We start from the raw sequence: 21,622 nt of genomic DNA on the forward strand, positions 1-21,622 counted from the left end.
TTAGTGCCTGGCTCTCTGGCTATGAAAACCCTGTGGTGTCTCGAATTAATATGAGAATACAAGATCTAACAGGATTAGATGTTTCCACAGCAGAGGAATTACAGGTAAGTAATCACATTATCCTTAAATTATCTGCTATCACATTATCCTTAAATTATCTTTATACTTCTTCAAAAGATGCTTCAGATGAGATTTCCTAACACTGTACAGGCAGTACTCATTTGGCATGATAGTTTGGGACTGTAAAAGTGAATATGCAGGCTGAAACCATTCAAAGTGATCTTAATCAATGGGAAAAATCATGATTGTTCTGTGACCTTTAAAATTTTTGTTAAAACATTAAAAACTCTTATTGTCGATTATAAATTTATAGGGAAATGAAAAATATGTAACACTAATGTTTATTAAGTACTCTGGAATTTTTTTTTTCATTCCTAGGCCTGTCAGGTGACCAGGGCAATTCTTTTTTTTTAATAATTTATTTTTTCTCTTTCATATTGAGATATAATTCACAAACCATAAAATTTACCCTGATTTTATTATATTCACATGGTTGTGCAACCATCATCACCATCTAATTCCAGAACATTTTCATCACTCCAAAAAGAAACCCCATATACTTTAAGTAATCACCCTCCATTCCCCCTCCCTACTGCCCCTGGCCACTAATTTACTTTTTGTCTATGAACTTGCCTATTCTAGATATTTCTTATAAATGGAATAATACAATATGTGGCCTATTGTATCTGGCTTATTTCACTTAATGTTTTCAAGGTATATTCATGTTATAGCATGTATCAGCACTTTATTCCTTTTCATGGCTAAAGAATATTCTATTATTTGGATGTACCACATTTTATCTGTTTATCAGTTGAAGGACATTTGGGTTGTTTCCGCTTTGGTCTATTATGACTAATGATGCTATGAACATTTGTGTACAAGTTTCTGTACAAACAAACATTTAAATTTTTCTTGAGTATATATCTACGTATGGAATTGCTGGGTCATTTGGTAACTTTAGTTTAAAACTTGAGGAACTGCCAAACTGTTTTCCAAAATAGCTGCACAATATTGCAATCTCATTGGCAACGTTTGAGGGTTCCAGTTTCTTCACATCCTTGCCAATACTTGTTCTTGTCCATTTTTTAAAATTATAGCCATTCTAATGGGTTTAATTTTATTTATTTTTCCCCCCAAAGCCCCAGTAGATAGTTGTGTGTCATAGCTGCACATCCTTCTAGTTGCTGTATGTGGGACGCGGCCTCAGCATGGCCGGAGAAGCGGTGCGTCGGTGCGCGCCCGGGATCCAAACCCCAGACCACGAGCAGCGGAGCGCGCACACTTAACTGCTAAGCCACAGGGCCGGCCCTCTAATGGGTTTAAAGTGCTATCTCATTATGGTTTTCACTTGTGTTTCCCTGATGGCTAACGATGTTGAGCATCTTTTCACGTGCTTATTGACCATTTATACATCTTCTTTGAAAAAGTTTCTGTTCATGTCCTTTGCCCATTTTTTAATTGGGTTGTCTTTTTATTGTTGCAAGTGTTCTTTATATGTTCTGGGTACTAGACCCTTATAAGATGCATGGTTTGCAAATATTTTCTCCCATTCTGTGGGTTGTCTTTCACTTTCTTGATGGTATCCTTTGGCACAAATTTTTAAACTTTGATGAAGTCTGATATGTCTTTTGTTGCTGTTGTTGTTGCTTATGCTTTAGGTGTCTAAGAAACCATTGCCTAATCCAAGGTCACAAAGATTTACACCTGTGTTTTTTCCTATGGGTTTTATATTTTTATCTCTTACATTCAGGTCTTTGATCCATTTTGAGTCAATTTTTGTATATGGTATGAGGTAGAGGTTCAGCTTCATTCTTTTTATGTGGATATCCAATTGCCCCAGCATCATTGATTGAAAAGACTATTCCTCCCTGTTAAATTTTCTTGGCACTTGTCTTGGTATTTTAAAACATTAGAAATATTGAGAATTAAAGTGTTTTATTTCTTTGTAAATGTTTATCAAGAATAGTTGAAACATTACTTTCCTTCTTCTCATCATGAAACTTATGATACAGAGTGAGCGTCTTTTCTCTGCCTTTGCAGATTGTTGTACTTCTAAGTTTGGATCAGCTTTCAACATTTTCTCTTTTGTGCTTTCAATGTAGTTAAATATCTCTGAGGGATCTTTTATTGTGAAGATTTTTTTCCAACCTCACTTCCTTCAGGACATCTTCATTCTTTCCGTTACACTCACTTTCCTCATGTTAATGAAATTGCCTTCCCCAAGTTCCTCTGGCTGCATATCTAGAGTATCTTGAACAGCAAAAGTGGAAGCATTCACCTTTTCTTTCATTCACCTATTTCTTCTATATCTCTGCTTAAGTTTGATTTGAATTTCACTATAGCATTATCACTTTCCATTTCTCTGCTGCACTTTATCTTTGTTGGCCAATTCCCTCTTCCAATTGTCCATTTTTGTAAAATATCACTAGGGTTTTCACTGGGAGATAAAGAGGCAACACAACTACATGCTTTGCTGCCTGAGCATGAACTGAATAACAGATGTGATCAGTCACTGACAGACTTTGAAAGAAGTGATGTGATTGGTCATTGATCATGATGTGCAGCTGTTATTTACATAGTAATTTTTGGACTGAAGAGTTAGCAGCGACATTTATACTTTATGCAATTACTCAGTTAATATACCATGGTAACTGAAATTTCAACTGTGTTGTTGGGGATCTGATGTTTTAACAGTTAGCTAAACTATGGTATCTGAGATTTGTGCATTTTGGAACTGTGTAAAGCAGGACTGCCTATATTTAAATTTGCTTAATCAAGTTGTCATTTGTTCCATGGTAATCTACAACTTCCTTGGTATTCATCTGATTATTAAAAACTCTTTGATGTGTCTTTTTCTTTCCTAATCTGTATTTATTCTCACCTGCTTAACCTTCACAGGCTCTTTCAGGCTACTTGATATATTTCTACTTAATAGGCTAATCCAACAGAAGTAAAATATCCAGAGTAATAATAACTTATGTAGGACTTGGACTTTGCCATGGGCAATACTTCTTTAATTATGTTTTCCTTTCATTTCATCAGCAATGCTCTTTACATTCTCCTTTCATTTTGTCAGCATCTTGTCATATTGGGATGGAAGGAGGGAGTTAAGGAAGGTATTGGTCTCCTTATTTTATAAATAAACAAACTGAGATTCCAAAGTTACATATATTATAACTAAGAAAGCTGGAACTTGAACTTAGACCAAATATTTTTCTTGCTTCCTTTTGCTGCTTCCCACTGGGACACTGTCATAGCCAGCTAAAGTTGTTGGGGCCCTCCAGCAGGAATAATTAAGTTGGTGTTAACTTATTCCCTTTTTTACCTTAGTAGGGAAAAAAATATGTAGGAAAAGAGATTTTATTAAAGTAGATTGGGAGTTTGCCAGAATTTTGGGCTTTGAAAAACATGAGTCTTGATTTTAATTCCAAAGTTTTTAGTGAAAATTAGAAATCTCAAAATTCTAATTCTAAAAAATCTTAATTCTAAAAATTTTAATTCTAAAATTCTAATTCAAATTTTAGTTCAAGTTATATATTAGGGAAAAATGTGTCCCCAAACATTTGCTAAAGAAAAGCATATTAACTAAGGTTCTAAAATAATGTAGTAGAGGCTGGCCCGGTAGTGTAGTGGTTAAGTTTGCACCCTCTGCTTCGGCGGCCCCGGGTTCGCAGGTTCGGATCCCAGACGCGGACCCATGCACCACTCATCAAGCTATGCTGTGGTGGCATCCCATATACAAAATAGAGGAAGATGGGCACAGATGTTAGCTCAGGGCCAATCTTCCTCAGCAAGAAAGAGAAGGATTGGCAACGGATGTTAGCTTATGGCCAATCTTCCTCAGCAAGAAAGAGAAGGATTGGCAATGGATGTTAGCTCATGGCCAATCTCATAAATAAATAATAAACAAACATGTAGTAGCTATCCTTAATTTTTCATCCTTGGTTCCTTAGGCATTCTCATTGATTTAAAATGCTTTGCCTCTCATTTCTCTAGAAGTACCTAAACATGATATATAGGAGGCCAAAATGAGGCTCCATAGATTTTTTGAACAGTAGTCTTGATAGTTTTTCATTCATGCTTTATTTCTCTCCTTCAGGTAGCCAATTATGGAGTTGGAGGACAGTATGAACCCCATTTTGATTTTGCACGGGTAAGTAAAAAAAATGGAGAACATAGGCATTCCACTGAAGCTTAGATATAGCATGTTAATTCTTTTCTTTTAGTATTAAAAATTCCTAGCCTAGGGGCTGGCCAGGTGGCGTAGTGGTTAAGTTGGTGTGTTCCACTTTGGTGGCCCAAAGTTTGCAGTTTCAGATCCCGGGCGTGGACCTGTGCACCGCTTATCAAGCCATGCTGTGGCAGGCATCCCACGTATAAAGTAGAGGAAGATGGGCGCGGATGTTAGCTCAGGGCCAATCTTCCACAGCAGAAAGAGGAGGATTGGCAACAGATGTTAGCTCAGGGCTGATCTTCCTCACCAAAAGCAAAACAAAACACCAAAAAAAATTCTTAGCCTATTTGGAATTTGTGTGGAAGCATGGTGGAATAGATACTCTGTAAAGCCTTTTTAGCAGTAAAAAAAACACCTAGGTTTACAGTAAAAGAATTTAGAATACTTTTAAATGCATTGCTGAGCCTGGAAGAAAGTAAAGGAAATTCTCAAAAGCAAACTGAACAAAGAAAACCTAGAGACTAAAATTAGAGTGTTAAAAGGGGACAAAAAAGCTGAGGCTGGAGGCATGTACCTTCAGGAATCTAGAACTTTGGGGATTAACACCTCCGTGAGAGGACCTGCCACAGTGTAGGCTCCTGACCCTGAGACCCCTGCGTAAAACCTAAATCTCCAGAAGGATAACACCTGAAGCAAGAGAAAGAATGGCCTTGAAAATAATCTGCTTTGAGTCAGGAGGCTTAAGGAGAGTCGCCTCTCACTGTGTGATGTGTATGGGGAGCTTCTACTGGGAGTTTGAAAGCATAGGCCTGCCCTCATATGAATCTCGGATTTGAATTTTTACTACCCTGAAAGAGGAGAAATTGATTTAAAATAGGTTCGTTTAGTAGTGCTCCTTGGTACCTGGCAGAAACAAACTCATGTCCTCATTCTGGCACTGCAGGAATTTTAAAGATTAAGTTCAGCTAAATATGAACTCATTTAAAAAAATAGCTAATTGATAATAAGACACCATTGGTGAGACTGAAGCAACCAACAGATTTAGACCCCCCAGGATGTTAGAGACTTGAATTCTCAGATACAGAATATAAAATAACAATATAATATTTAAAAAATAAAAGGACAAACATTAAACTCTCAAAATGATGTAACATATTTGTAAAAGAAACAGAAGCTCTAGGTAGAAAAAGTAATTGTTGAAATTTAACGGATAAATTAAAACAGATTAAGAGAGCTCAAGTGAATTAGTGAATTGGGCAGAAATCTGAAGAAATTACAAGAATACATTTTGTGAGACAGGAAGTTAAAAAATATAAAATAGATGTAAAGAGACTGGAGAATAAATAATATCAAAACAGTTTATTAAAATGCTGTCCTTGCCCAAGTACTCTTGCTTAAGATTAATAAATATTGGACCATTTTTATTTCTTTAACATAATTATGGCATTACCAAGTCTTAATTAATTAAAGTTTTATCATAGTTACATGAATTGTAAGGAATGGGCCAGGTATTTTAATAAATTTCTTGGTCTATTACCATTTTTAAATAAGGGTATATTCTTTTGAAAGAAAACAGTCTATATTGTGTTATAGCTCTTGACTGACTGAATCCCAGAATCCTAGATTCTTTTTTTATGTAAGCCAGCAAAGAATATATTTTCAGTTTCTTTTCCTTCTATTTTCAATTATTGAAAAATGTCTGAGGGTCTTGGATGATGTGAAAAACTACAGTTCAAGCCTTGACGTTAGTGTAACTAAGTTTGTTTTCCTTAGGTTTTTATTTTGAAATAATTACAGATTCCGAGGAAGTTGCAAAGAAACGTAGAGAGGTCCCATGCACCCTTCATTCGGTCTTCCCCAGTGTTACATCTTGCATAACTATAGTACACTGTCACACAAGGAAATTGACATTGGCACAAGCCACAGAATTTATTTCACCAGTTGTACTTGTACTGATTTGTATGTGTGTACTCATTTGTGTCTGTGTGTCTCTGCAATTTTATTACATGTGTAGCTTTGTGTAACTACCACCACAATCAAGATGCATAACTGCACCATCACTGCAAGACTGCCTTGCAATATTACTTTATAGCTGCACACATCCTTCTGCCTTCCATCCCAAACTGCTGTTAACCACTAATCTGTTCTTCTCTATAATTGTTACTTCAAAACTGCTATATAAATGTTATGTACAATATGTATCCTTTGAGATTCTCTCTTTTTACTCAGCATAATTCCCTTGAGGTTCATCTGATTTCTTACGGAAATGTATCAATAGCGTGTTCTTTTTTATTGCTGAGTAGTATTCCATGGTATGGATGCACCACAGTTTATTTAGTCATTCACCCTTTGAAGGACATCAGGGTAGTTTCCAGTTTTGGGGTATTACAAATAAAGATGTGTAAAAAATACATTTTCATTTTTCTGGGATAATTGCCAAGAGACTATTGTATTTTAATTTAAATAGCCAAATGTGAATTCTCCAGCCGGATTAAAGTGCTGACTGTCCAAAAGAAAGACTATCATAGTAGCGGTAAAATTTGAATAGATCGTGAGTTCAAAGTAAATCTCAAGGTAAATTTTTTACCCATAGAGAATAGACTTCACAAATGTAGCTAAGAGGCTCTCATGTCTCTTGTTTTTTGGGAGAACTAAAACTATAGGTGTTAATTTTTAAAATAATCAGTGGACAGTAGATATTGTTTCTCATTATTTAGGCTAATAAATCTGTTCCCCCCACCGCCCGCAATGGTCTTATCAAGAATATTCGGTGTACAAGCTGAATCAACAACCAACAAATATTTGAGTGCCTGATCTGTACAGTGCACTGAACATTATAAAGGAAGCTTTTGGGGTTGTTTTCTGGCATACCCTTCAGGATATTACTGATTAGTTGCCACTGGAGAATGTGCAGTACTGAATTTTACACCATTAAATTAGTTGTGTTTTATTCACAGAAAGACGAGCCAGATGCTTTCAAAGAGCTGGGGACAGGAAATAGAATTGCTACATGGCTGTTTTATGTAAGTTATAGCTAAAATTTTTATTTTAAGTTGGGATTTGATCACATGACTCATTTATTTTGATGTGGTCAGATGTTCGTTCTGTTTAGTCTTATTCAACATCCTAGTTTAAAGTTTTTACAACTAAGTAAAGGGAGTTAAGAATTTTTTTTTGCATTTGTAACTTTTTCAGATTTTAATATTACAACCTGAAGAAGAAATTTAAAATTACTGATAGTCCTACAATTTGGAGACAATCATTATTTATTTTGGAGTATGGACTATTTAGTCATCTATAATATGTATATATAATCATCTCTGTATGTATTTATATGAGTTTATGTATATATATATATACACACATTATTTTAATAAACTTCTGAGTTTTTTATTGATATATATCATATCAGAAAAGTGTACAAATCATAAGTATACAACTTGGTAAATTTTCACAAAATGAACACATCTGGTACAATCATCAAGAAATAGCACATTACAGCACCCTAAAGCCCCATCAAGGGTAACCATTCTCAAGTTGTTTTTTTTTTTTTTTTTAGTTTCAAAACAGTATGACTTTATTTTTAAAATTGTTTATATATTCATACATATAGAAAAAATTAAGCTTTGCTCATATTTGTACCAGTGATCTATTGCTGCATAACAAATCACCCCAACACTGAATGGTTTAAAATAATTTTATTTTTCTCTCTCACGGTTGTGAAGTTGACTGGGCTTCATTCATGGTTCTTGCTCTGGATCTCTCATGCATTTGCAGTCAGATGATGGCTGGCACTGGGGTCATCTTGAAGGCTGAGATTGAGGCTGGCTGTTGCCCAGAATACCTACATGTGGACTGGGCTTCCTCACATATGGTGACTAAATTGCAAGAGCAAGTATTCCCCCCAAAAAACAAGGCAGAAGTGCATGGCATTTTTTATTACCCATCCTCAGAAGTCAAATAGTGTCACTTCTGCTCTATTTTATTGAGGCAATTACAAAGGTCTGCCAAGGTTCAAGGGGAGGGGACATACCCCCTACCACTCAAGAAGAATGTCACTGTCACTTAAAAAGAGCATGTGGGAGTGATGTCAGCGTCATGGCAGAGTGAGCTTTCCCGTGAACTCTTCCCCTGATAAGATACAACAAAAGGAACAGTCACAGACCAACAACAGAATCCCAGACAGTGAAAAGCAAGATCGGAAAGATCCACACTGCTGCACATCTGAGAGTGGAACGTGCTGGGCCCCCAGAGGAAGTGGGGAGAGGTAAGGAGAACTCCTCTCCCTCCCCATCAGATCAGCGATCCTGGTCCTCGCAGCTCCCAGAGGGCGGGGAGGGGCGGCCCTCTGCGGGGAAACCGTAGTTCTTCAGGCTCTCTCAGCCAGTGGGAAACTCCCACACAGAGGACTCAGAACTGCTACAGAGTGCCATCAACATCTGAGCACCCCAGAGAGTGGATAATGAGGGGTGAACGAGAAGCCCCCAATGCCAGGGACCCAGAGGGCAAAAGACAGAGCCCCCTGCCTCACCACAAACCAGACCCTGCAGCTCACCCGACCAGACAAGACCAAGCGATCCGACCCGCGGATCGCAGCGGAAAAATAACGGCAGAGCACAGGGGGCTCCGATTACACAGCCCTTTACCACCACACAGTGGCGGTGGGTGGAAATTCCAACCAGAGATTTCCAGGATGAGGAAAAACAAAGCCAACACAGGAACCACAATGCAAAGATACATGAAATCACCAGACCAGAAGGAAAATGACAAGCACCCAGAAACCAACCCTGAAGACACAGAAATCCATAACCTAAACGACAGAGATTTCAAAATAGCTATCATAAAAACACTCAACGAAATACGAGATAACACAAACAATTCAATGAGATTAGGAGTTTCTTCACAAAAGAGATTGAAATCATAAAGAAAAACCAATCAGTGCTGATGTAGATGAAGAACACAATGGAGGACATAAAGGAGAATCTGGAATCTTTAAAAAACAGAGCTGACAATATGGAGGAAAGAATTAGCATTTTAGAGGATAGGAATACAGATATGCTCCAGATGGAAGAGGAGAGAGAACTAAGACTAAAAAGAAGTGAAGAAAGTCTCCAAGAAATATCTGACTCTATTAGGAAATGTAACGTAAGAATTATACGTATTCCTGAGGGAAAAGAGAGGGAAAGAGGAACAGAGAGCCTATTCAAAGAAATAATAGCTGAGAATTTCCCAAATCTGGGGAAGGAGCAGGAAATACCAGTAAGCGAAGCCAACAGGTCACCTAAATTTGTCAATAGGCAAACGCCCTCTCCACGACACCTAGTGGTAAGGCTAGCCAGAGTCAATGACAAAGAAACAATATTAAGGGCGGCTAGACAAAAACAAAAGATAACGTACAAAGGAACTCCCATCAGGCTGTCAGCAGATTTCTCAACAGCAACTTTACAGGCTAGGAGAGACTGGAATGATATATTCAAAATACTGAAAGACAAAAACTTTCAGCCAAGAATACTCTATCCAGCAAAATATCTTCAAATATGATGGAGAAATAGTAACTCTCCCAGATAAACAAAAGCTAAGGGAGTTCATGGCCACAAGACCCCCACTACAAGAAATACTCAAGAAGGCCCTCAGGCCTGAAAAAAAGAAGAGAAAGGGAATACAAAGCTTGGAGCAAGGAGAAAAATAGGTAGATAAACTCAGAAAAATAGTAGATCTTTACCGGAATAGGTTAGCAACCACTTAAATACTAAAATCAAAGATCAAAGGAAGGAATTCACCAAAAATAAATATAACCTCATCACTGTAAACACACAGCCACAACACAAGATAGAATAAGGTATAACAAGAATGACTTAGAAGGGGAAGAGGAAAGTGATTGAATTGACTTAGTATAAGGAAATAAGAGGCCATCAGATAATCGACTATCTCATACACAAGATTTTTTACACAAACCTCAAGGTAACCACTAAAGAAATAATCAAAACAAAATCACATATGATAAACAAAAAGAAAACTAGAAGAGGCATAAGACAGAACAACCAAACTGAATTGGCAGTCCGAAACAAATGGGACAAGAAACAAAGGAAACGCAAAAGAACCGGAAAATAAGTGACAAAACAGCAACATTAAGCCCTCATATATCAATAATTACCCTAAATGTAAATGGATTGAACTCTCCAATCAAAAGATACAGAGTGGCAGAATGGATTAAAAAGCAAGACCCAACGATATGCTGCCTCCAGGAAACACATCTCAGCTCTAAAGACAAGCACAGGCTCAGAGTGAAAGGATGGAAGACATACTCCAAGCTAATAGCAAACAAAAGAAAACAGGTGTTGCCATACTCATATCAGACAAAGTAGACTTCAAGATAAAACAGGTTAAGAGAGACAAAGAAGGGAAATATATGATGATAAAAGGCACACTCCACCAAGAAGACCTATCACTTATAAATATATATATGCACCCAACATAGGAGCACCAAAGTACATAAAGCCACTGTTAACAAACCTAAAAGGAGACATTAAGAACAACACAATAATAGTAGGGGATCTTAATACCCCACTTACATCAATGAATAGATCATCCAGACAAAAAGTCAATAAAGAAATAGTGGACTTAATATGGACAATAGTGGACAAGATGGACCTAGTAGACATATACAGAGCACTCCATCCAGAAACAGCTGACTACACATTCTTCTCAAGCGCGCATGGAACATTCTCAAGGATAGACCACATGCTGCGAAACAAAGCAAGCCTCAATAAATTTAAGAACAATGAAATCATAACAAGCATCTTTCAGACCATAATGCTATGAAACTGGAAATGAACCATGAAAAAAAAAACTGGGAAAGTGACAAAAATGTGGAGATTAAACAACATGCTACTGAACAACCAATGGATCATTGATGAAATTAAAGGAGAAATCAAAACCTATCTGGAAACAAAAATGAAAATATGCCATACCAAACTATATGGGATGCAGCAAAAGCGGTCCTGAGAGGGAAACTCATAGCGATACAAGCCCAGCTTAACAAACAAGAAAAAGCCCAAATAAGCAACCTTAAATTACACCTAACAGAACTAGAAAAAGAAGAACAAAGCGCAAAGTCAGCAAAAGGAGAGAAATAATAAAAATCAGAGCAGAAATAAATGAAATTGAGACCCAAAAAACAGTAGAAAGGATTAATGAAACAAAGAGTTGGTTCTTTGAGAAGATAAACAAAATCGACAAACGTTTGTCTGTCTTTTACCCTGTTTCCTCCATTCCTCTTTGCATCTCTCCCTATATCCAACCCACCTTCTCCCTTTCCTAACTTTCCCTCCTTATCTTTCTCCCTCCCTCTTTACCTATTTCTATCCCTCTCACAATTCTATCTTATTTCCAAAGAGATCTAAGATATCATTAAAAAAAAAGTATTTAAGGTACTATTAAAAAAAAAAAGAATTTAGGGTTAAAAAAGGATTTCAGACATATAAATTAAAAATGAGAGAATTATCACAAAGAGAAAGCAGGAGAGAAGTTGATACGTTATACAAAATTCAAGCTATGAAGTCTTGTATACTTTCTAGAGGTGAGCTCTCCGTAGAGGTTGTACCAAATTTATATCCCACCTTTAAATGTGATATGTTTGTCAGACTTTTTGATCTGTACGTCTTTCACTTATCATATTGGCAGTTATTATGGGTTTAATTTGCGTTTCTCTTATTAGAGAGGTTGAGCATCTTTTCAGATGTTTAAGAGCCATTAAACATTTGTTTTTGGCTATATTTGTTTCTTTTTGTATTTCTTTGCTTTTATGAATATTGATGCTGTATTAATGAGTCTAATGCCCATAAATATTAGATTATTTATTAGATTATGTTAGCTTATTTGATTATTATGTCCCCCTCAAGTAACATTTTGATTAGATTAGTATTCATTTTTCTCCATTGTTAGTTTTTTTAAATTTCTTTTTAATTTCTCCAAAGTTAGTTTTTTCATTGCTTAAGAGTTGTTAGATCTTTGTTATCGATTATATATTTATCATGGTAAAATACCCTTGTCTATCTCACTTAATGCTTTTACCTTTGTTTAAACTGTGTCTCATATTAAAATCAAACTCTGTTTTCTTTGGTATGGCATTTGCCTGGTAAACCTTTTTGGTTTTGGTGTTTGTAAGTCACTTGTTTTAGATGCGACTCTTGGATATAGCATATAGTTAGGTTTTGCTTTGTGATACAATCTTTGTCTATATATTCTACTTACGTCGCTTTTGAAAAAATCTTCTTTATATGATCTATTTCCTTTGCCTCGTTTTGTGCATGTGTTTCTTCAGTTAATTTGAAAGGTTTTTATTTTTATGCTAGGTTACCTTTAAGATTATAACTTTATATATCCTATAATCTTCTAATTTTCAGTTAATATGTGTTGATTCCCTACCATGAGAAATGACAAAACTGATATTAGCTTATTTTTCTCTTGGTGTTTAAATTCATTTATTACTACCTGCTATTCTTGCGGTACTATTCTAGACACTAAAGCTCAGCAATGAGCAAAACAGATGAAAATTTATGCCCCCATGGAGATTATATTCTAGTGCAATATTATTTATACCCCTATATTACTTGATTTATCAGTTTTAAATCATCTCTTTTTACCTCTGGCTATAAAAGAAGTGCCTATCCCAAATTATATCCTCATCTCTCTTCCTACTTCATTCCTTTGCTTGTTTTTTCTTTTACTTAAGTATGTAAAACTAAACAGCATCTTGTTTTTTAAAAACTTAGTAGTATGTACAAACTCATCTATGTTAAGTAGAAGTCCAAATGTTCTCAATATCATATCCTCCTCACAATGGCATGTTTAACTTTCTTCTGCCATCACTTTTGATAATACTCTCTCATCTCTTATAGATGAGTGATGTGTCAGCAGGAGGAGCCACTGTTTTTCCTGAAGTAGGAGCTAGTGTTTGGCCCAAAAAGGTAAACTTGGTTTGTTTGTTGTTTTAATTTTTGGGGTCTCTTTATTTTTTTCCCTGAGGAAGACATGCACCTTTATTTCATGGTCTAATCAATGAATTACATTTTTAAAGGTAGTATGCTTAAGGACTATATTATCTCTAGGTAAAATTTTGGATATTTTTATGGTGTAGTTTACCGTGAGTACCTAGAGGTAATGAAAAACTAGGGATTAGTATTTAAAGTTTTTATTTTTAAAATGAGTTCCATATAATGTTTGCCCTCCATCTTGCTATTGTAAAATTTGTTAGGTTTGTTTTGGCAAATATGCTTGATTGTCAAGCAGCTTTGTGGTATTAACGTTTTCATGTGATCACCAAAATTTTGTGAATTATATTTGAGGTAAATATAATGCTGCCATAGAGGAGTGGTTCCACTGGAACAGAGGAAAATGAAATTACTGCAAAAAGTGATAACCTGATATTTTATTTGGGAATAATTTTGTATTCAGCTAGCCTTGGTGGTCTAGTGGTTAAGATTTGGTGCTCTCACCACCACAGCCCAAGTTTATTTCCCAGTCAGAGAACCACAACACCCGTCTGTTAGTTGTCATACTGTCGTGGCTGCATGTTGCTATGATGCTGAAAGCTATGCCACTGGTATTTCGAATACCAGCAGGGTCACCAATGGTGGACAGGTTTCAGCAGAGCTTCCGGAGTAAGACTAGGAAGAAGGATCCGGCCACCCACTTCTGAAAAAATTGACCATGAAAACCCTGTGAATAGTAGCAGAGCATTGTCTGACATAGCACCAGAGGGTAAGAGGATGGCACAAAAAAACTGGGCAGGGGTCCGCTCTGCTGTATACAGGGTTGCTAGGAGTGGGAATCCACTGAACAGCACTAACAACAACAAATTTTGATTGTTCTCCACAGGGAACTGCTGTTTTCTGGTATAATCTGTTTGCCAGTGGAGAAGGAGATTATAGTACACGGCATGCAGCCTGTCCAGTGCTAGTTGGAAACAAATGGGGTAAATATTTCCTATATTCTCTGAATACAATTTGTGATTTTCATCTCATATTTTGAAATTATTATAATCTACATCTTAAAAGAAAATGAAAACAAAACTCCTGACGGGTTTGCCTATGACTGTAATGTAGAACATTGAACCAAGCAAGTTTCTGATCTTAATTTAAATTTGCTTTCAACAGATCAGAATTTTGATGACAGATTTTATTTTTAACACTATTTCCACTTGTTATTATAGGAAACATTAATTGACTCAAAGTTGAATAAGACAATATCTTTCTCTCAAGGGGTTCACAATTGTCTCTGATTGAGACATACTAATGGATACATTAGAGTATAGTGTAGTACATACTGATACAAAGATGTAAACAGAAGATGGTGACTCCTTACATTTAGGGAGGCTTCTTCAAAGCTTAATTTTTAAATTTAGTCCTGAAGATGAAACAGTAGTTTTTCAGGCATGTGAGGGACCAGGGCCAGGACTAGTGTAAGGGTAGAGAGGCACTCACTCTCATGCAAGTGCAGCAATGGCCACGTTAACAAAAAAGAAATGGAAGGGAATAGGTGAAGTTATTTTAGTATATATTATTAAACTCCATATATCTATTTCAATATGTGTCACTGGCCATATTTCAGGTGCTCAGTAGCCACATGTGTCTAGTGGCTGCCATACTGGACATAGCAAGATTAAAGAGTGACACCTGATCATCAAGATTTAAAAGCTCTCCCCTGATGTTTGAGAACCACTGGACTAGAATGAAGAGAGGCTAATGGAGGAGAGAGCAGTTTAGAACGCTGTTTTCCATTATCTAAGTGGGTGATGATGAAAGCTTGGACTAAGGGAGCAGCAAAAGGGTTGGAGAGCAAAGAATAGATTCAAGAAATGTATAAGGAAAATTGACAGGGTTTGATGAATAAAACATTGGATACAGGGGTTGAGAAAGGTAAAAGTGTAGTTAAGAATTATTACAGGTCCTAGTTTAGATATTTTGTACATATTGATGCTATTGATTGGGTTCTATGATACAGGAGGAGGAGGAGTAGAAAATTAGTTTCTTTTGGGGTACATTTAAAAAACAGTATCTTGAAACCAAAGAAACTTAATGAGTCCATAATAGTAGTGCTTAGTCATAGAGTTGCTCTTTTAGAGTAGAGACTTTGTGTTCATTTTTAAGCCTTTGTATTAGAGATTGTATTTTGCAAACAGGTAAAACAATGTTCTGTTCTATCTGTTCCTACCTCTTAATTCCATTTGTGTTTCATTTCAGGCCTTACGTTGAACATTAGAAACTTTAAGAAATGCACATACATAGACTCTTAAATGTACATACATATATATAAAATGTTCTATGTTTCCAACATATAGTGAAGTTTTTAAAAGACTGCATAAGTAGCATCTGCCTTTATCTGGTTTTGTTCTTGAACTTTTAGCCCATATAGAAACTTTGCTATAGACCGAGCTCTTAGAAGTTAATTAAATACCAGTTAGATAGTGGTAAAAATTAATACATTTTTTTCTCTCACAGTATCCAATAAATGGCTCCATGAACGTGGACAAGAATTTCGAAGACCTTGCACCTTGTCAGAATTGGAATGACACATAGGCTTCCTTTCCTCTCCTGTTGTGCTCTAATGTGTCTGATACATACATTTCCCAGTCTTAACATTCAAAAGTTTACAATTGACTAACACTCCATGATTGATTCAGTCATGAACCTCATCCAATGTTTCATCTGTGGACAATCACTAACTTTTGGGGTTTTCTCTTTTAAAAGTAACACTCAGTCATCACATTGTTCATATAAAACCTTAAAGTTCAGTTGGTATCACAGAGGACAAAGCAAAGCAGAGTTAAAAATGAGGAATTTTTGTATTTTAAAGAACTTTTTGGTTGGATAAAAAATACAATTTCAGCATCTGATTATAGTAACTATGTAGGCATTATGTTTACCTAGTCTTACTCCTTGTTTTCTGGATGTGCCTGAAGACTAGGAATAAACTGGGCCTCTAATCTGGGTTCCATATGATGTTTGCCCCTCCATATGCTATTCTAAGTTGATTTTTTTCCCCCCAAGTTCGTTTTAAAGAAAGTATGTTGTATTTTACCAATCCCTTCTCTCATAGCTCCTCTGTGGTGAATTAAATTTGAGTGAAAATACTTTGATTAAAAAAAATTTTTTTAACACAAAGTCCTGCATAACCACACTGGGCCTTCTAACTAAAATGATCATCACTTAGTCTTTTTCTTAAGTGACTGATGATTTTGTCCATAAAATTTGCTCTTTTTCTTAGTGCTAATACCTTGCCTCTTACTCCTACTACAGCAGGGTGGTGATATTAGCATTCTGATTAAATAAATATTGTGCCTTATGAGACTGGAAATTTTAAAATGTACAAGTCCTTTCAATGATGAGGGAATTGATAAAAAAGGAATTTTTTTCCTAAAAAGCCAAAATGTTTGTTTTTTCAATTCTGAAATATGTTGTGACAACAATGACCTATTTATGATCTTAAATCTTTTTAAAAAATGTTCCTGTTTTCTGTGTGGTATTTTTCATATTTGAATGTGAATGCATGCTGTAGCAATAACACGTTATTTCTGTTTATTTTATTTCTTTAGTACATAGGACTTAGGTTTATCCTTTTAATTTTCATTCACTCTAATGTCACATTGTTATGGTAGAAAAATTTAGGCTCTCTGAATAATCAAAATATGTTTCCTTCAAAGGGAGCTCTACAACTTTACTATGGTTATAGGGTTATTACAATAATGGGACTCAAGGCTTTCTCTTATTCAAAAATATGGTGTGATAGTATAAAGCTATGAACCAAATGAAGTATGTTAGTTGACCCTTTAGACTAACTTTTTCCATTTCTTATGGTGAATTCTAGTTCATACAAGGGCTCTTTATCCTTTATGCAGTATTTAAATATTTAACGAAGAATTTGGTTAATTCTCTGGGAATGAAGGTGTTACTTTTACTAATTTAAAAAAAAATCAACTGCAGTTCTTTTTCTCCCAACTATGCTTTGTTCCATTACAAGTATTTTAGTAAGAAATATTGAGAATTAAGTTTAGTACTTTACTCAGATTTTTATGACCATAGATGATTTTTAAAAGCCCTTTTTTAGATGGAAGCAACATAGTAACATACATTCAAAAGTATAGAAATAAAATGGGGGTTCAAAGGATGGAAACTATGTTTTAGCAAGTAGAATAAAAACACCTGTTTCAGGGCCTGCCCTGTGGCTTGGTGGTTAAGTGCGCGCACTGCGATGCTGGTGGCCCGGGTTCAGATCCCGGGTGCGCATCGAGGCACCACTTCTCTGTCCATCCTGAGGCCGAGTCCCACATACAGCAACTAGAAGGATGTGCAGCTATGACATACAACTATCTACTGGGGCTTTGGGGGGAAAAAATAAAATAAAATTTAAAAAAAAAAAAAAGGGCTGGCCCTGTGGCTTAGCGGTTAAGTGCGTGCTCTCTGATGCTGGCGGCCCGGGTTCGGATCCCGGGCGCACACCAGCGCACCGCTTCTCCAGCCACGCTGAGGCTGCATCCCACATACGGCAACTAGAAGGCTGTGCAACTGTGACATGCAACTATCTATTGGGGCTTTGGGGGGAAAATAAATAAATAAATCTTTAAAAAAAAAAAAAAAAAAAAAAAGTTAAAAAATAAAAAAAAACGAAAAACAAAAAAAAAACACCTGTTTCAGAAGGAAATGGCAAATTCCATATCTTACAAACTTCCTCATTATATTCAATCCCAAACCCCACATGAGGGTTAGTAAACTCTCTTCAGTGTTAGATCTTACAGAACCCTCCCAAATTTCATAATTACCAACTATTTTTCTTTCCAAATGAAGAGGAGAAAAGAATTCCAGTGTAAAGCTTTAGATCCAGTGGTGATTGCAATCTGTTTGTTTAATGGTGACCTTTAAAATAAACGAGGGCTAGAGGTATCATGGAAACTGTGGTTTCCTCATCAACCCTAAGTGCCTATCCTTCAAGATTGGAAGTTTCATCATTCATTAACTTTAAGTATGGAGTTATCACCAGTATCACCAACATGGAGTTAATTGAAGTGTCCACCAGAACACTCAAACAGCAGGGTAAGTAAATGTGATAGCTACGTAATAACCTAGTAGGATTATAAAATAATATAATGAAGTGACTTTAGGATTCTTTGGAAAGCTAAGTGGTAAATGCAGTGATTCAACCATCTGCTTTGGTGAAAATATAATAAAGTGGTTATTACAGTATAAGAGAATTGAGAAGAGTTGTTTTAAGCAGTAAACACACATATATAAATAATATGTAAACTAATATATATGTGTGGGTATATGAGTGTATATGATCTTATTGCTGCTGAGGAGAATCTAAATATCTTTATATAGCCATGTGTTGACTCCTTATGTGTAAATTCTGTACCATGTATCCACTTAAGTCTATATAGCTGAAAAATGACCTTACGTGCAGGGCCCCATGGTCTAAATAATTGAATGACTGGATTCCTGCCATTAAGAAACTTACAGTGAAATGCCAAAACAACACAACAAATACCCAATCATGATTAAATAGCTATAAATCACTTGGGAAGAAATAAACAGAATTACACAATAGAGATTGCTAGGAGAAAGAGTGAAAAATGACATCTTAATCTGGATAGCCAGCGACACAAGAACCAGTCTCTTCTGTTGGCAGTGCTTGTTTCACTATGATAAAAGTTGGTGTTTTAAAAGGAACAATATTGGGTAATTTTAGGGAAAAAGGAATGAATTATCAACACTAGGGTAGTACCATTTGTTAAATTATGAGATTTATCAGAATAAAATAAATTTCATATTCCTATTCTCCTAATGTCCTTGGATATTACCACATCACACTGATGAGTTTTGCAAAATTAACTGTAGTGACCAGTAAAGTTCTTGGCTGCCTGCTTTATTAACTTTTGAGGACTTTAAAGTTTACTTTCTGTGTGAATGTAGCCCTCAATTAAATAAACATTTTGATGCAGGAAGACTAAGTTATAAAAAACATTAATAGTAAGGCAGTTTTATCAAATGCGAAAGCAAATTTTAAATAAAAGGAACAACCAAAAGGAGTGGAAATCCTCCATATTCTGCTTTTTGAGACCTTGTTGAATTCCAGTTTCAGTACTATTCTGTTGAAATTAGTTGTACAAAGCAAGATAATCACAGATAAGCTCTAAAATTCAAAAAAAATCCTGAGATTTTTGGTCATTTGGTTGTTCCAATTTCCTAACAGGCTTATTTCTAATACAAATCTGTTTTAGGCTAAGCACTTTAAAGGATTCAAAATAGAACATTTTAAATAGAACGTACAGAGTACTGTGTAGTTTTACATTTCAGGGCTTTTTAGGGACATGAATTGTATCAGGAGTCAGCTGTTTCTAGAAAAGGCATTCACTTAGCCCCACAAAGAGCCAGAATTATTATTGTAATATTCTCTTTAAACCCATAATAAAATTTTACTGAAACTCCATTGCAATGTAGATTTTATATGGCTTTGAATGTATTAGGTTAATTCATATTATTTAAAATAACTACATAATGATTGATTAACTTCTAATAGATATCAGTCTTATCCTTTGATACCTGTATAATAAAACATGGGGGTTGTTATTGGTCCACAATGAGATAAGGAGATTACATCAAGATGTAAATAAACTACATCAATAAATACAGGGTTTTGTTCAATTAACGTTTTTCATAGCAAGATTTTTCAGGATGAAGAAAGCAGTGTGTTATTTATGTTGTGGTACAAGCTCTTTATCTCAGTGAGAGAACCAGCTTTAAATAGCATTGCTCTAAAACACTACAAATTGTTTGATTCTACATTTTTAAGAGCACTAAAGAGAGTTTCATATTTTGGTTTGGATTGATTGGGGTGTTAGCAGGAGCAGACTTTATACATCTTAGCATAATAGGATAAACAATTCAGAATAATTATTTAGTTTTACAAATAATGTATCAAGGAATCAACATGCTCAAATTTTAGCATTCTGTCCTTAGGGTGATAGATTTCGATCAACATTTCCTCTAGTTTTAAGACCACTTAATGTGACTGACTAGTTCTTGTTGGTATAAGACATTTAAGAACATGTCTGAGAGGAAGATAGCAGACTAGGAAGGTCCAGGCCCTTGTTCCCCCAAGAAACATGAAACAACTAGAGCCTGGGTAAAATAACTTTTTAGAGGTCTGGAAAACAGCCAGAGGTTTACAGTAACCAAGTGAATGCCCAGTCAAGAAAAAGCCACATTCAAAATGGTAGGAAATTACTTGGTGTTTTTATTTACTCTTGCCCCACACAAACTGGTTGCAGCACAGCTGGGAGGAAGTAGCTGCCCAGTTCCCTTTCTTGAACCAGAGGGAGCAGAGCAGACTTTGTAACGTTCTAATCTGTTTGGAAGCTCCCTGAAGGACTGGTATGTTTCACCTAGCTCAGAGCTCAGATAGGGAAAAGCATATAGCTGGAAAAAGCCCTGGGAAGCATCATATACTGCTTGTTCAAGTTGCAGGGGCACTACAGACTTGCAGATGCCCAGGGAAAGAGATTACAGGTAGTGGAAGTCTCTGAAAACAAGCTGAATGGGACTTCCAGGAAATTAAGACATTTTAAAGCAGCCATGTATATGGGGAGATCAAAAACACAGACATAGGCTGGGGCAAGTCAGCAAAAGACCTTAAGCTACCACCCCAGGCTGATCCCAAGGATCAGAACATGTGCTGCTAATTACCGAAGGTCTTCCTCAGCATGGAGCCAGTCTGCAAAGACTAGGAGAGGGAACTTTTTCAAATATCCAGTTTTCAACCAAAAAAAAAGAGAAACCACAAAGCAAACAAACAAATAAGAAAACATGGCCCATTCAAAGAGGATAAAGTGGAAGAAACCATCCCTGAAGAAACAGACACTGAATATACTAAACAAAGACTTTAAAACACCTGTCTTGGGGCCAGCCCAATGGTGTAGTGGTTAAGTTCGTGCATTCCACCTCAGCAGCCTGGGGTTCACAGGTTCAGATCCCGGGCGTGGACCTACACACCACTCATCAAGCCATGCTGTGGCATCCCATATGTGGCTTGAGGGAACATCAAGCCATGGTGTGGCATCTCATATACAAAATAGAGGAAGATTGGCACAGATGTTAGCTCAGGGCCCATCTTCCTCACCAAAAAAAAAAAAAAAAAACCAACACACACACCACGTGTGTTAAATATGCTCAAAGAGTTAAAGGAAAACATGAACAAAGAACTAAAAGTCAGGAAAACAATACATAAACAGAATGAGAATATCAATAAAAGGATAAAAATTACTTTAAAAAGAACCAAACAAAAATTCTGGAGCTGAAAAGTACAATACAGTCACACACTGCATAACGATGTTTT

General features: G+C 36.1%; 1 protein-coding gene across 3 annotated transcripts in view; it reads left to right on the forward strand.

Moving 5' to 3' along the window:
- P4HA1 (prolyl 4-hydroxylase subunit alpha 1) overlaps positions 1 to 16,741 on the forward strand; it is an 86,960-nt gene extending 70,219 nt beyond the window's left edge. For all 3 annotated transcript variants that reach the window (XM_004426988.3, XM_004426987.3, XM_014784876.2), the window contains 6 exons: positions 5 to 104; positions 4,160 to 4,213; positions 7,192 to 7,257; positions 13,135 to 13,203; positions 14,114 to 14,210; positions 15,736 to 16,741. In XM_004426988.3, coding sequence (XP_004427045.1) covers positions 5 to 104; positions 4,160 to 4,213; positions 7,192 to 7,257; positions 13,135 to 13,203; positions 14,114 to 14,210; positions 15,736 to 15,806 — 457 coding nt within the window. In that variant the 3' untranslated portion in view covers positions 15,807 to 16,741. The remainder of the gene's footprint in view (positions 1 to 4; positions 105 to 4,159; positions 4,214 to 7,191; positions 7,258 to 13,134; positions 13,204 to 14,113; positions 14,211 to 15,735) is intronic.
- The last annotated feature ends 4,881 nt before the right edge of the window (positions 16,742 to 21,622 follow it).

This window comes from Ceratotherium simum, chromosome 6 (assembly GCF_057802395.1).
Source record: "Ceratotherium simum simum isolate JZ-2026a chromosome 6, ASM5780239v1, whole genome shotgun sequence".
Lineage (NCBI taxonomy): Eukaryota > Metazoa > Chordata > Mammalia > Perissodactyla > Rhinocerotidae > Ceratotherium > Ceratotherium simum.